At 45.1% G+C, this 15525-nt stretch overlaps 1 protein-coding gene across 1 annotated transcript in view; it reads left to right on the top strand.

The window, feature by feature from the left end:
• Positions 1-15525, top strand: part of Sgpp2 (sphingosine-1-phosphate phosphatase 2) — a 121899-nt gene that overhangs the window by 88338 nt on the left and 18036 nt on the right. The window contains exons 3-4 of the mRNA XM_051154021.1: positions 1098-1277; positions 4683-4772. Of these exons, the coding sequence (XP_051009978.1) occupies positions 1098-1277; positions 4683-4772 (270 nt within the window). The remainder of the gene's footprint in view (positions 1-1097; positions 1278-4682; positions 4773-15525) is intronic.

Here is a 15525-nt window from a genome sequence, read left to right as displayed (position 1 = left end):
GGGCCACCTCTGGTGGAAGTCTCTGTCATCCACTGCCATGAGTTGAGTTGCAAAGACAGGTTCTTGGGTAGCCACACTCCTCTTATGTCATCCTTCACAGATCATGGGATGGTCATGTAAAGCTCTTTGACAAGACAAATGGCTTTGTGGTTGACAGCCCCATTCATTCATTTTTGGAAAGCATGAGCAGCACATCTTGGTTTCCAGCTTCTACTTAGAAAAAAAAAAAAAAAAAAGATTGTATGTAGGCTGGACCAATGGCTCAGGCGTTAAGTGCACTTGCTGCTCCCACAGAGGACCCGGGTTCCGTCTACAGCTCCTACTGGGCAGCTCACAACCACCACTAACTCTACTTCTGGGGAATCTGATGCCCTCTTCTGAACTTTGCAATCACCAGGCACATAGCACACATACATACATTCGAGCAAAGCATTCATAGACATGAAATAAATAAATCTAAAAACTGTTTTTAAAAGATGAAGGAATTTCTTCATTAAATGGCCTCATGGGGGACAATCTCTTGGACAAATTCCAGGTTGACTTGTCATTGTTATCAGCCTCAAAATGCCCACACTTGTTTATTTTATAGCTTTCTACGTGCAATTAAATTGTATCTGGTGTCCCCCTTACATCTACCAGGAGTCACAACAGCATTTGGAAAAAAAAAAAAGTGCTCATTAGCTAAATGATCTATGAGAATAACCATGTTTGTGGTTAAAGCTTAGGACTGTGTAGTAGACAATTCCAATGAGGCCATTTAAGGGTGGCATGATGGTCTGACTTGAGTGCAGGGCTAACTTTGGTCCAGGCTACTCCTGGAATGGAAGGAGCCTCAGAGAGTAGTTTAAAGCATGGCCTCTGGAGACTCACTAAGTGGCTGAGAGCGGTGCCTGACGCGTACACAGGCTACCTGAGTGTTGGTTAAGTATATTAATATTAAGAGGCTGAGGGGGTGAGCCTGTTGATAAGATGTTTCCTGTACAAGCATGATGAGCCGAGTCTGCACTACCAGACATTCCCAGTGGGTATCAGAGCAGAGGAAAAGGGGGCTCCAGGCAGTCGGCTGGGATAGTTACCTCAGACCTTTGGTTTTACAGTTAGTGATGTACATCGGCCAGGTGGCCAAGGACATCCTGAAGTGGCCCCGGCCCTCATCCCCTCCAGTTGTGAAACTTGAAAAGAGAGTGGTTGCAGAATACGGAATGCCGTCCACCCACGCCATGGCGGCCACCGCCATTTCCTTCACACTCCTCATCTCTACCATGGACAGGTACCAGGTAAGGTGGGGGACCCATTCATATTCCCCCATACTCAGCGCTAATTGTAGAATGAGGAAGGAAAGGGGGGAAAGCAATTCAGAATCTTTCTTAAAGCTGCTTTAAGGGACATTAAGATTTATGAAGTTGAAAAAAAAATGGAGTCTGAAACCCACAGGGATGTTGTTAATTTCTTTGTAAAGTGACCGTCTAACTTAGCACCCAAATCAGATTTGCCTTTGCGTGAGGATGGGCCCCAGAATGAGGAGAAGAGTGTGGGGTGCCTGACAGTGTCCTCTCCTCCAGGAAGCGTTTACCTGAGCTGTTGCCTAGACTGCTGGGAACCTCCACTCTCTGGGCTTACAACAGACACAAAGGGTTTACAATCCTCATAAATGCTCCTCTGGGGCAAAGATGATCCCATCAAATCCCTCTGCCAGACTCTCCTGGCCTGAGGCAGAAGAGAGTCGGGTACCCCAAATTACCTTCCAAGGATGACTCTGCCCCTGGTTAGGGTCTAGTGACTAGAAAGGATGCCTCTTTTATTTTAGAGCCATATAAATGACAGGAGATTAATAAATGTTGAAAATAGAAGAATTTCATTTAATATCTGCTTAGATGATAATTATAGTAGGACCTTTTCAAAGTTATGTGATTGCTTCAAGGAAGATTTTTTTCTTTCCTGCTATTTGAGACACACCACTTTGACTTAGTGTTTAATTTCATAAGTTTTACTCATTGGCTATTGGAAGTCTTAGATTCCATCGAATCAGTGGGTCACCCTGCCCCTTACCCCAGATGTCCCCGGCTGTTCAGTATTCCAGCTTAGGTCATTGCTTCCTTCATCCAGGCAGCATGGTTGGAGAAGTCAGGACTGTGTCGGATCTCAGCTCCACCTCTTCAGTCTTCCTAACTACAGGGACCTAGATCTGTTCCCTCACTAGGACAAAGACAGTCATAAGGAATATCCATCTAGCCATAACCACTGTGCTGTAACTTGTTGGAATACTGTGCCAGGACCCAAAAGTATCTAAGGTCCCTAGGGACTGAGTTCATGCTGACGTCTGAGCTGGGTTCCACCTATACTCCACTGCCTAGCAGGACACAGTGGGCCTGGGCCCAGCCTACTATGCAGAGGGCTCTCAGTACCCAGAGAGAGACATCTATGAATGTTGTTGTTGTTTAGAGAAAAGATCTTTAAGGACAGAACATCATAGTGACAGTGACAGGTTTTCACATCTTGATGGATGGGAGGTGTAGGGCAGACTTCATCTTTAAAGGCATGCCTGAGGGACCTCGACCCACTGGGGTGCACCTCCTAACGTTTACATGTCCAAAGTTTACATCAAACAGTGCCAGACTACAATGATCAAACATTCACCTGGTGGGCCATTTAACATTTTATGTTAAAAATCAAACTACATTCTTTTCCATATCGAATGCTGTTTGAACCCACTGGGAGGAGAGGCTGGCTGTAGAAAGAGAGCAATGACAATTTTAAAATATTCCCATTTCCTTTGCTTCCACAAGTACAATCATCCTTTCTTTCTGACATGACTCCTAGGCTGCCATCTTGCCTCAAAGTCCAAACAATCCTTTAAAGTTTTCCAACTAAGATGTTCTTTTTGGCTCATATGATGTGGTAGTCCCCCTAAGGCCTGAGCTGAAGTGTGATTTCTTTCCCATTTAGCTTTTCATGATAAATACACTCAGCGATTCAGGTTTATTTACTCACAAACAGATCTAAATGTGGATTTGCCTATTTATCTGTGCATCAAAGTTAATATCTGACTGCATGGACTTATTCACTTTAAATACCTTCCGGTGCAAGTCTGAGGCTGGTTCAGTGAAACATCTTTAAACAGAAACTGCCAGTTGTGGTATATACACCTGTAACCCCAATATGCAGGAGACTAAGATAGGAGGGTTACATGTTAAAGGCAAGCCTGGGCTACATAGTAAGATCTTGTTACAAAAAATTTTTTTTTTTAAAGAGAGTATTTCTAACCAAGTGTACTGGCCTCAGTGCTACCTGGGGAAGGACAGAAGATAATGATTTCTGGTTCTGCCTGAGCCACTGGCTGTGTGGCTTTGTGTACATCTCTCTGGATCCTGGTTGAAGGTAATGACTGGACAGTACAACATCCTGTGTTAAAGTCCAGTGTGACCATGGCTTACTGTCACAATTAAAGGCATCACCACTTACAAAACAGGGCCGATTATGGAACTCACGTTTTAGGGCCATATGAGGACCTCGTGGCCAGGTGAGTCAGTGTAGTGTCTGTGGCAGAGGCTGGCTAATCTGTTCATATTGCTACAGAACAACACATCAGCAACCTAAGCAGCTCTATCTGCTTCCTGGTTGTAGCCGAGTATCTGTCACCCTTATGTGACTCAGCCTTAGCCAGACTCCTCCAGACACTCTTCCCTGCTAGACAAATGCTGTCGCATCTGTATACCCAATTCTTCCACTTCAGCCTGTCGTTTCTGGGGCTTCTCAGAAAGATGTTATTTCTTGGGACTTTTAGACTATATAGTGACAGACATCTACCTTACTTCCTAATCAAAATGTTTATATATCAGAGCCTCTGATGTGCCTACGTATTCAGTGGCTTTCACCAGTTGGTTGTAGGTGACCCTGGTCCTCCCAAGATGTTTCAAAAAAAATATCTGGGTCCCCATGAAACCTCACTATATGCAGGCTTACAAAGATATTTGGATAGGGGTGGGGCTGATGACCTTCATCGTGTATAAGATCAGGAGTGCTGATAAAAGAAGTAAAGCTTTCAAGGCTCCAGTCCTGCACCTACTCATGGCTGTCTTTGCCACTCCCTGACGCCACTCAAGAAGCTATGTTAGATGGGCACACAGAACACCGCTGTGTACTTGTCTAAGTACTGTTTATAATGTGGCGTCAGTAGATGTGTCTGAGGTGCACCACTCCCTGTGGGTCCTACTCTCCGTGTCCCTGGGGGAAGTCCTTTGTAGTGCAGCAGGCTCCATCAGAACTTCACTGATCTTCCCTCCTGTGCATTTCCTCCTTACCTGTCCTCATTTTAAAATGTTTCCAGATGATTAGATTGCTATATAAGATTCAGACTAGGAATTACATACAATGAATCCCATTCCCAACTCTTTCATCAAGTCAGATAAGTCGGACCAGCTGGGTGGTGGTGCAAGCCTGGAATCTTGACTACTCTGGAAGATGAGACAAGTCAAGCCTTACTACCAGTTGGCCTCACAGGGAAAACTTAAATAACATGTGTCTAGTGGTAGAGTGCCTACTTACCTTTCCAAATTCAATCCCTAGTAACACACACACACACACACACACACACACACACACACACACACACACACACACACACATAGAGTAGCATTCATCTGAACATGACCTAATTCCTTATTTTCTCTTCTCCTCTGCAGTACCCTTTCGCTTTAGGCCTGGCAATGGCTGTGGTGTTCTCTACGTTGGTGTGTCTCAGCAGGCTCTACACTGGGATGCACACAGTCCTGGTAAGGCTGCCGGGGGCGGGGGCAGGCCTCATAACTGAACAGCGTTTGGTCTGAGTATCCGTGTGCTCTGTAAGCTGCTTACTAAAGCTTAGCTCACCTGTGTATACCTATAATCCCAGCTACTCAGGGATCTGAGCCAGGAGGATCACAAGGCTGATGCAACAGAAGAAGACTATCTCAAAGTAAAGAGAGGGCTGCAGATTGCAGTATCCTGTAGGGCTTGTTAAATGGGGCAATGTGGGAATGAAGAAATTACAGGCACTTTGGAAATCTATCTGGTGCTCTCTCAGAAAACTAGGAATAGGGCTTCCTCAAGACCCAGCTATTCCGCTCCTTGGAATATACCCAGAAGATGCTCCAGCACACAATAAGAAAATTTGCTCAACCATGTTCATAGCAGCCTTATTCATAATAGCCAGAACATGGAAACAGCCTAAAGTGTCCCTCAGTAGAAGAGTGGATAAAGAAACTGTGGTACATATACACTATGGAATACTACTCAGCTATTAAAAACAAGGAATTCCCGAAATTTGTGGATAAATGGATTGAGCTAGAAATGATCATTATGAGTGAGTTAACCCAGAAGCAGAAAGACTCAAATAGTATATACTCACTTATATCTGCATACTAGCCCAAGGGGCATGTCCCACGAAAGCCTTCACTTACCAGGAAACTGGGACAGAGGGGAGGACATCCTATTGGGACTCTAAATGAGAGAAGCATGGGAGAATAGCAAAGTAGAAGGATCCAGAGGGTCCTAGAAACCTACAATTAGAACATTATGATAGGCAGATTTGGGCCCAGGGGTCCCGCTCAAACTAAGGCACCAGCCAAGGACAATACAGGCGGTAAACTTTAAACCCCTACCCAGATCTAGCCAATGGTCAGAACATTCTCCATAGTTGAGTGGAGAGTGGGATATGACTTTCTCACATACTCTGGTGCCTCACATTTGACTATGTCCCCTGGAGGGGGAGACCTGGTGGCACTCAGAGGAAGGACAGCAGATTACCAAGAAGAGAATTGATACCCTATGAGCATATACAGGGGGAGGTAATCCCCCTCAGGAAGTCATAGGGGAGGGGAATAATGGGAAAATGGGAGGGAGGGAAGAATGGGAGGATACAAGGGATGGGATACCCATTGAAATGTAACAAGAATAAATTAATAATAAAGAAAATTTAAAAAAAAAAGAAAGAAATTACAGGCTCTGAAGCAATGACAGCCTACAGAAGAGTTGGGATTGGGTGAGCTATGCTTGCTCTGCTGGAGGGCACCTAATACACTTGGCACATTTATCATGTACCCCACAAGGAGAATGGATTAGTCCCAGTGGGAGGTCTCTATAGGGGAACAGTTTCATAGGGTGGGAGGTTCTAGTTGCTTGTATTACAAACAGTGTCAACATCTGAGGAAGGGTTTGCCAATTCCCTGATCCTCATCTGGCGAAGGCTTTGCTGTTCCCATGGGTCTAAGGCACTGGGGTCCTTGACATGGCCATCCCCATGTTAACAACATTCATTTCCTCAGGACTTCCTCTTCTCCCTGTAAGTGATGTGTCTCAGTGGCAGAGCCCTTGACTTCCATGTTCAAGGCTCTTGGTTCAGTTCCTGGTACTGCAAAATGATCAATCAATCAATCAATCAGTTATGGGAAGTCTCTGAAAGAAGGGAGTTGGGAGGGGAAAGAGGAAAGGAATGGAAATATTAAGATAAAACTACGCTTGGCAGGACATACCTGTAATCTCAGAACTTGGGGAAATGAAGGCAGAAGCTTGAGGTTAACATTTGAGTTCCATGGCAGCTTAGGGTACTCATGTTGAAACAAAATATATTAAAATAATACCAACAGGTAAAATGAATTAGATGCTCTAAGTTGTCTCCGTAACAGAGTATTTTACTGAGACAAGTGAAGGAAGAAGATATTTCTATTGCCTCATGACTTGAGAGAGTACAGTTGTGGCAGAGGAGGAATGGTGGGATTCCTGGAGGCAGGAGTGTAGATAGGAGACCCAACCTCCTCCCACCTCCTAATACCCCCCCCCCCCCGCCACACACCTGAGCATATAAGGAGCCAGAGAGAGACTGGGAAAGAAGCAGGCTCAGACTACAACCTTCATGGTTCTCTCTTTAGCAACCATTTCAAACCATCAGACCCTGCTGTTTTGTTTTGTTTTTTTTTTATATATTTTATTGATTTATTCATATTATATCTCAGTTGTTATCCCATCCCTTGTATCTTCCCATTCCTCCCTCCCTCCCATTTTCCCCTTACTCCCTTCCCCTATGACTGTGACTGAGGGGGACCTCTTTCCCCTGTATATGTTCATAGGGTATCAAGTCTCTTCTTGGAAGCCTGCTATCCTTCCTCTGAGTGCCACCAGGCCTCCCCATCCAGGAGACATGGTCAAATATGGGGCACCAGAGTTTGTGTGAAAGTCAGACCCCATTCTCGACTCAACTGTGAAGAATGTCCTGTCCATTAGGTAGATCTGGGTAAGGGTTCGAAGTTTACTGCATGTATTGTCCTTGGCTGGTGCCATAGTTTGAGCAGGACCCCTGGGCCCAGATCAGCCCATCATAATGTCCTTGTAAGTTTCTAGGACCCTCCGGATCCTTTTATTTCCCCATTCTGTTTTTTAACAAAATCTCAGTCATTCGATTTTTACCAATAAAGACCCAGGAGCCAGATGCTGAGTTGTAAGCCTGCTAGCTGAGAGAGACAGAGAAAGCACCCAGTTGACCTTCCTCCTCAACTGGCACCCCAAAAGAAAGAAATGTTCCTTCCCCACATCATCTTGAAACCGGCATGTCCTCTCTTCTACTTCCTGTGCGTCTCTATATCCATCTTCCTGATTTCCTCTTACTCTTTATGGTTTTTTCCCCCTATGTTCACTCCCTGTCAATTAGTTGCTTGCTCTGCCTCTTGACCTATGGGTGATTTTACTTAATTCAAGCAGAAAGCTCTTGGATTAAAGGTGTGTGCTAGGCCTGTGCCCCATCACAACTAGAAACAGGTTTTTCCAGTGAACAGTACAATCTCGGGGTTCACAGTATGATCAAGTATCCTGCAACATGACCCCGTCTTCTGAGAGGTTCCACAACTTCAGGAAGTATCACTGTTATGCAGAGACCAAGTGTCCAAACACTTGAGTCTGTGGGGGGATATTCCACATTCAAACCATAGTATGAACTAGATTGGCTTCAGGCACTGAAGAAGACAGGCTAAGGCAGCCAGGATTCACATGTTTCTTATCTCTGCTGATACAGAAACAGGGCAAAGCAAACATCCAAGCTCGAGGAGAGAATTCACAGGGGTCATAATGTAGGTCCTCACATAGTTGACCTGAAATCCTAAGGTTCCCGTCATCCTCTGAGAGTCAGATGGGTTGGAATCATAGCCTGCTTCTCTTTATACCTTTCTAGGTTAGAGATGGTGGTGGAATCAAGTGTGACATATGCATTTAGAAGTTGGCCAATCCTCCAACCATATTACAAAATTTTCCCCTCCAGGACTGACACAGTCAGTATAATAAAAAGTCTTTGAGTATTCAGCACCTAATAAACATCTAGCCAGGGAGTTGCAGAGTGTGGTCTGCTGCAGAAACACCACATTTCATTCCACTCTGTACAAGAAAGATGTCCTTAAAAAGAAACAGGCCTTTGACTGTTGTATTGATCTCAACTTTGAAACTCCAAGAGATGTTAGCAGAAGGCCTTGTGAGGAAAGGCCATTTTGCCAGGCACCAGGAGTGAGTTATCAGCGGAAGGATGGGTCATCGTGGGAGACAGAAAGGTGGATGACAAATGAGAGCAGCTGGAGGCCTCAGGAATGGCAAGCAGGGTGCGAAATCGAAAGGGTGTAAGGCTGGGAGTCAGTTGGTGACATGCCCTCAGTTCCGACACCAGTACTAAAGAAAGCCTGGCATGATGACATACAACTGCAATCCCGGCATTTGGAAGGGGGAGGCGGCAGAATGTTCAAAGTTAAAGGCCATCTTCAGTTACATAGCAAGTTTGAGGCCATTGATGGCTACATGAGATAATTTTAATGCAGAATTTTATAATTAAAATAAACGCAATGGATTCCATAGTAAATAAAGTATATATAAATTAATATCTGCCCCATGTTTTTACAGGTGTACCTCACCTAACCCAGCCCCCCAAGCAGTTTACTGTTTGAGTGAAAGGTCCGGGGTCTTAGAAATACCAAAGAAGCAGTTGGAAGTCACTGTTGTAACTACCGAGCGCTGTCCTTGCCTCTCTATCCCAGCACACACTGCATCTGCTGGCTTCTGAGATGGAGGGGAGGGGAGCGGAGCATTCTCAATTCGCCACACCACTTCTCCACATGGCAAAGATGTTCTCTGCAAATCCCTTCCTACACCCCAGTGTGGAACTCCACAGGACTCTCCTGGGTGTTTTGGCATCTCTTTTATCTAGTGCTACTTTTTAATTTCCATAGGTTTGCATTTTGAAAAAAAAAATCGATCTCAGGTTAAAATTAAAACCAAAGAAAACAGAGGAATGCGGAGCTCCAGACATAGAGAAACATACAAATCCACTTCGGTGAAACACAGTTACATTTTTTTTTCTCTTTTCTTTTTAAGTGGCTTTTGGAGATGGAGAAGCAGATATTTGTGGGAAGATTGATTGGGCCTCTCATTTAGATGCAAGGAATGGGTTGCAGCCATTCTTTGGGCAGGATCTCCCCAGAAGAGAATGGAGTGAGGGACCAAGGCAGCTCCTCTCCCTCCGTGGTCTTGTTCCACTCCAAGCTCTGCCTCATCTTGAAACCCGACACTGGCTCAGACCCCCAGTGCATCAGGCTGCAGGACCAGAGCCTGGCTCAGGGCGCTGTGAGTCATGGCATCTTAGCAGCAAAGGGAAGGAACGGCTGTTTGCAGAGTGGGATGGTGGTAAATTATAGGTTACTGCAGTTCTTTATTCAGCAGCAACTCGATAATTTCTGATGGGCGTCAGGCTTGGAACAAGATCTAGGGATATCTTGGTCTCTAGGAGCAAACCCACCCACTCTCCTGGGTCTCCGAGTCACAGAAGGGGGCAGATGTGTGGGCTAGTGATAACTTGGCACCAGGTCTATAATTAGCAAGGCACAGCTGGCCTGAGCCAACTAAGATAATGTGGTCTCTTCCCAGGACCCCTCAAAACAACCTTCCGAAAGCACTAACAGTATCCCCACTCTTGCAGCCTGTTCAGATCACATATAAATCTTTTTCATTTTTATCCTTTGACAGTTTCATACAAATGTATAATAAATTTTAGTTGTTTTCAACACTCTTCCCTTCCCTCAAGCCCTCCTTCCTCCCAGGAAGTCTCCCTCCTACTTTCATGTCTTCTTCATGTGAGGCTCTCTGAATTTAATTAGAGCTGCCTATCCAAGGGGGAGGGTATGTCCTGGAGCACTGGACAACTTGTCAGTGGCTACCCCTACTGAAGAAAGGACCTCTGCTCCACCAGCAACCATTAACCACCAGTAATCCCTCAGGAGGTGTGGGACCATGTGGGTCCCTCCATAATTTGCCATGGACATCTTAAAATGCCTCTGGACACATCTATACACCCACAGCTATAGCAGCATTAGTCACAATAGCAAAAGAAAAACAAGAAGCAGAAGTAACCCATGTCCACCGGTGAATGATAGATAAATGGAATGTAATATGTGCCTACACTAGGGTCTCATTTAGCTGTAAGCAGGAAATTATGGCTCGTGCTACAACATAAACACTAGAGGAAAAAAAAAAAAAACACTAGAGGTACCATGTTAAGTGAAATAAGCCAGCAACAGAAGGAGAAATATTGTAGGATTCCATTTACCTGAAGAACTTCAAGCAGTCATTTTAAGAAAGTCGAATAGAATTGTTGCCGGGGACTAGGGGTAGGAGGGTATAGAAATTATTTCTTAAGTATAGAAGATCAAGTTTTCCTCTACAAAGACTTCTGGAGTTGCATGGCTGGGGATGGTTGCACAGCAGTGTTGTTGTACTTGACGACACTTTAGCTAGGTGATGATTGTAAAATTTATATGATGCTTGCCTGTAGGAAAATTAAATTAAAAGTTCTACTCAGGGGCTGAGAAGAGGGCCTGGTGGGTAAAAATGCTCGCCACACAAGCAATATGACCTGAGAAGCCCTAATACCCATGTAAAGCCTGGTGTAATGATCCCAGAATGCCTATGGGGAGATGGGAAAAAGTCACGGCGAATTCCTAGAAACTCTCTGGCCAGGTAGCCTGGTATAGGTAGCACAAAAACAAAAAACAAAGCACACACAAAAAAACCAAAGAGACTCTGCCTCAAACAAGGTGGAAGGCCCGGACTGATGTCCAGGTTGTCCTCTGACCTGCACATGCATACCCACCCTCACTCACACACATATGAGTACGTGGGGGGGGGGGGCATGGGTCCTGATCTGTGCAAACAGCTCTCTGATTAATTTTCATTCAGAGTTTGCGAGGCATTGACTGGGTCAAAGATGGTCATATCAGGTGTGAAGTGGGCACAGACCCGAACAGGATCAATTGTAAGGTGGAGGGAAAGTGGAGTCAGCTGTGATGCTCTAGGAACCTCAATGTGTCGTTGAGGTGGCTCCTGTTTTACATTAATGGTCCTCAGTACATACAGAAGAGTGACCTCCTCTGCAGGACTTCTCCTTGTCAGGTGTGAATGTCTTGCTGACCAGGGCAAACCTCAGCTGGACTCTTGAGAAGGGCCACATAAAACAGATAGCTGTAAACCTGCTTAGCTATGCCACTGTGCTCATCATAGAACTCTGGCCCTGTCTTAGGACAGGACCTCCCTATTACCAATATATCCATGGAAGAAATGTGGGCAAGAGCCCTCCCACCCATCCCACACCTCTGACATCCAAGCAGTCATCATGATGAAGCAATTCTGACTCCTAAGTTTGCCCTTGCACCGCTGACAGGATATTAGTCATCATTACCTGCTCCACAGCACAGAGAACTTGCTCTTTGATGCTGGTTGTATGTGATGACACAACTCCATCTGGGTCGGGCAGCTATACGATGCCTTTAAAGGTCTTTGGAGATGCGAGCACAGTTATACCAAACATGGAAATAGAACCCAGGGTCACCACTGACAGCCTTGACTGGCTGATGGTACCATGCAGGTGGCCATCCTACCTCTAGGTTCACCAATCATGACCAAACAGCAAATCGGTTAAGCTTGGTTCACCAAACAAGACAAAGCAACAAGTCAAGGTTCCTTCTTGCTTAAGGCAGTGTATCTGAAGTGATGCACTGACTTGCAGAATCGTGTGTGTGTGTATGTGTTCTGTGTGTGTGTGTGTGTGTGTGTGTGTGTGTGTGTTTAATTTCATGTTTTCTTGGTTTTAAGAACAAACCAGTTGAATCCAGTTGGAGGCAAGGGAGGGAGGAAGGAAAAGAAAAGGAGAGCAGAGCAGAGGAGAGGAGGAGAGGGGAGGGGAGGGCAAGGGAGGGGAGAGATCTTGAAGCGATGGAGTAGGTCCTAGACAACTAGCTCACTCAGCTGAACACTGAGGACCAGAAGCAGGTGGCTGTGCAGAAGGTAGCTAGCTTTATCACGACACCATCAGTGTATCCTGTCTCCCGACAGCTCTCACATCAAAACTTGGCCATCTGTAGGTGAGACTTTGGTGGGACCTGACACTCCTTTGGCTGTATGATAGGGTCCAAATGCAGAGATGAAATCCTGGGAGTCATCCCTGTGAGCTACAAAGGAGTGGCCCAAGACAGTGGCTGGAATGAGCCCATTGAGGTCAAACATCTGTCACCTGGTCACCCTCTGCCTGGTCAGGAATGCAAATAGCAGATACCTGTTCAACACACTTTAAGCCTCAAGAAAAATGCACTGGCTTTTGTAACCACAGGAAAAAAGAGGTACCAGTGGCCACTGGGAGAGAAAGTCTGACATCTGGGCCTTCCAAAAGCTCCCCACCCCACCCCCTCCACACCCCTACCCCCACCCCACCCTCCCATCCTGCCCAGATCATCTCTGCACAGTGGCTTCATACCCTCTGGCTGTTCTTTAACCTGAAGCCAGAGCCTGGGAACTCTCGGCTTAGATTGTTTCACTTCCTCTCCTGAAAGGATGCTGGTGATGAGAGTGTCAGAAAACATCTCATTGGACAATGACTCCCTCTGCTGCATCACCAGGCCCAGGGCTATCTGTGATTAGGCTGGCTGGCAGCCTGTTTAGGCAGAGCTAGCTCTGGAAGTAGAGGAGGGGTTAGAGTTGTCACACCTAAGCAGGGGCAGTTCTCCCAAGTAAAGCACCCTCAGTTATCAGTAGAAGAGGGCAAAGTCCAGTGCGGTGTTTTCCTGCTCTGTCAAAGGCTCAAAAAACCAAATACAGCTCCATGCCTATGCTTGTGTAGAAGGCTGGCGACACTGTGTTGTCTGTGACTCCCAGAACAACGCAACTGCACAGGACCAGTTTTAAATCCATGAAGCAACCAATACCCCAATGTATTAACAGTAAAATTAGCCCAATGCTTTTGTTGGTAAATCAGCAAAGATGAAAACTGTGAACAAATGGCACATGGTCCCTTATTTTGACTTGAACTAAGTGAAATGCTGCTGGGTTTTTTTTTTTGTTTGTTTTTGTTTTTGTTTTTTTTGTTGTTGTTTTGTTTTTTTGTTATCCCCAAATTGTTTGATCTGTCGGTAATTATGTGGATATTAAGTTTATTTGCTTACTTCTCCCCCACCCCACCCCCAAGTAATGTTTTAATTTTGGTTGGAGTTGGAGGATGTTGAAAAGGGCTGTCAAATATTAAATTACCTGTAGACCATAGGAGCTGTGTCTGGCCCTGCTCAACAGAATCCTGGGTGTGTTTTTCAAGTTGTTTGAAACCATTTATTTTTTAAGAAAGAAAGAAAGAAAGAAAGAAAGAAAGAAAGAAAGAAAGAAAGAAAGAAAGAAAGAATTTACTTTAAAGTGCCTCACTTAATACAAGGAAAGACCCAATTACAACATAAATCACAGCCTACCAAGCCCAGCTTTCCATTAAACCATTAGATAAGTCTGTTTGTGAGCTATAAAGGGACTTGGGTTGCATCTCAGAGCCTGTCATCGTGTCATTAGGTCTGTTGTCTTTCTTTACCCTGAAGATGGATATTTTTATCCTTTTGTAAAAGTAGGGAGTTATTTCTGATTTTGAAAGTGGTAAGACTTCATTGTACTTCAGCCTCTGTTGTTTATGAAATTCTGGATTTTTTTTTCTTTCGTTAAGACAAAAAAAATCATTATTATTCAGTAGCCAGGAGAAGTCCAGACAGCCATTGCTGGGGACGATGGGAAGGCAAATTGGAGGCATTTTACGCTTCTGCATCAGAGAAACAAAAGTTAGGGCTTAGCACACTTCCCGGCAGAAACTGCCCATGGTGTGCAATCCTAACAGCAAAAATAGACAAACTAAAAGCTTTTCATGTTGCTTTTTCAATGCTGCTGCCAAAGCCACAGCTGTGGCACTGTTTTCTGTTTTCTGTTCAGTACATGTAGGATGAGCAGGCTCCCTGAAGTGCCTTGACCCTTGGAAGATGGCTGGAAGTGGGGTCCCTGACCTCAGGGCTGCACGGCCACTGGGCTCCAGTTTTAGCTGGTCTAAGAATGCTGAGGCAACTTCTGAAGTAACTTCTGAGAGGTGTGCATTTTGTGGCCATAAGAGGGTCGCAGGTGCTTGTGAGGCCCTGTATTTCTTGTAGGTCACACTGCAAATGTCTCCAATTTCCCCCAGATAAAACGTGAAAAGCCATGTTCAGGGACAGAGCACGGATCAGGATCTACATTTCTACATGTCTGATGGTTAGGTGAGTCCCAATCACTGGGAAAAGAATCAGGAAGAAGAGAGTGGCTTGACTTTTCACAGAGAAGGACTTTCAAGTGTGTTTTTTTTTTCTTTTGGAGGGCACGCCTTTTGGCCTATGTGATAGCCTTGCAGACACACTGAAGCCTGAAGCTTCTCTTGAGCCCATGGGCCATTCCAGTGGAAGCAGTGCAGTCCTTGAATTTTGTAAAGTTAACTTTAAAAAAAATTAGTTTGACTTTCCCTTCATTGACCTAATGAAAATAAAAGAGACCCACTTCTTCAGCTCTTAGGGAAGACACACACACCAACACACCATTTCTGCTGTGGTACAACACACACACACACACACACACACACACACACACACACACACACACACCCGTTGTTGGGACAATCAAGAAAACAATGGCTGAACTGGATCTTATTCCTGAATTTGCACTGTAATAAGTCATTGTCACATTGAAGGGATTAAAAAGCTCAGATATATGGACTGGACCCAGTTCTTCAACCAGATTTCCTGAAACCTGAAAGTAAGGCCTGTTTCTAAATCACATCATATCTAAGAGCAAACTCTCTTCTTTGTTTTCTGAGGCTGTGGCTCACCAACATCTTCCCTCAACCAAAACCCCAAAAGTGCTGGGGTTACAGGCTTCGGCCACCACACCCAGCTTGAGGCCAAGTGTCAGTAGAGAATCCACCATTTCAGAGGTGGTGGCACTCTTTAGGAGACTCTCAGATGGCTTGAGGCTTTTTAAGATAAAGAGTTGTTTTTGTATTCTGTGTTGGGAAGGAGATATGTGCTTGAAGGGTGCCGAAGTCAACGGACCCCCTGGGGCTGGAGTTAGAGGTGGCTGTGAGTCACCCAACATGGGCCCTATGAAAGAGAATTACAGGCTCTGAACTTCTGAGTGATTTCCTCA

Source organism: Acomys russatus, chromosome 12 (assembly GCF_903995435.1).
Source record: "Acomys russatus chromosome 12, mAcoRus1.1, whole genome shotgun sequence".
Taxonomy (NCBI): Eukaryota; Metazoa; Chordata; class Mammalia; order Rodentia; family Muridae; genus Acomys; species Acomys russatus.
The sequence above is the reverse complement of the archived record's forward strand: the minus strand, read 5'-3'. Positions and strand labels throughout refer to the sequence as shown.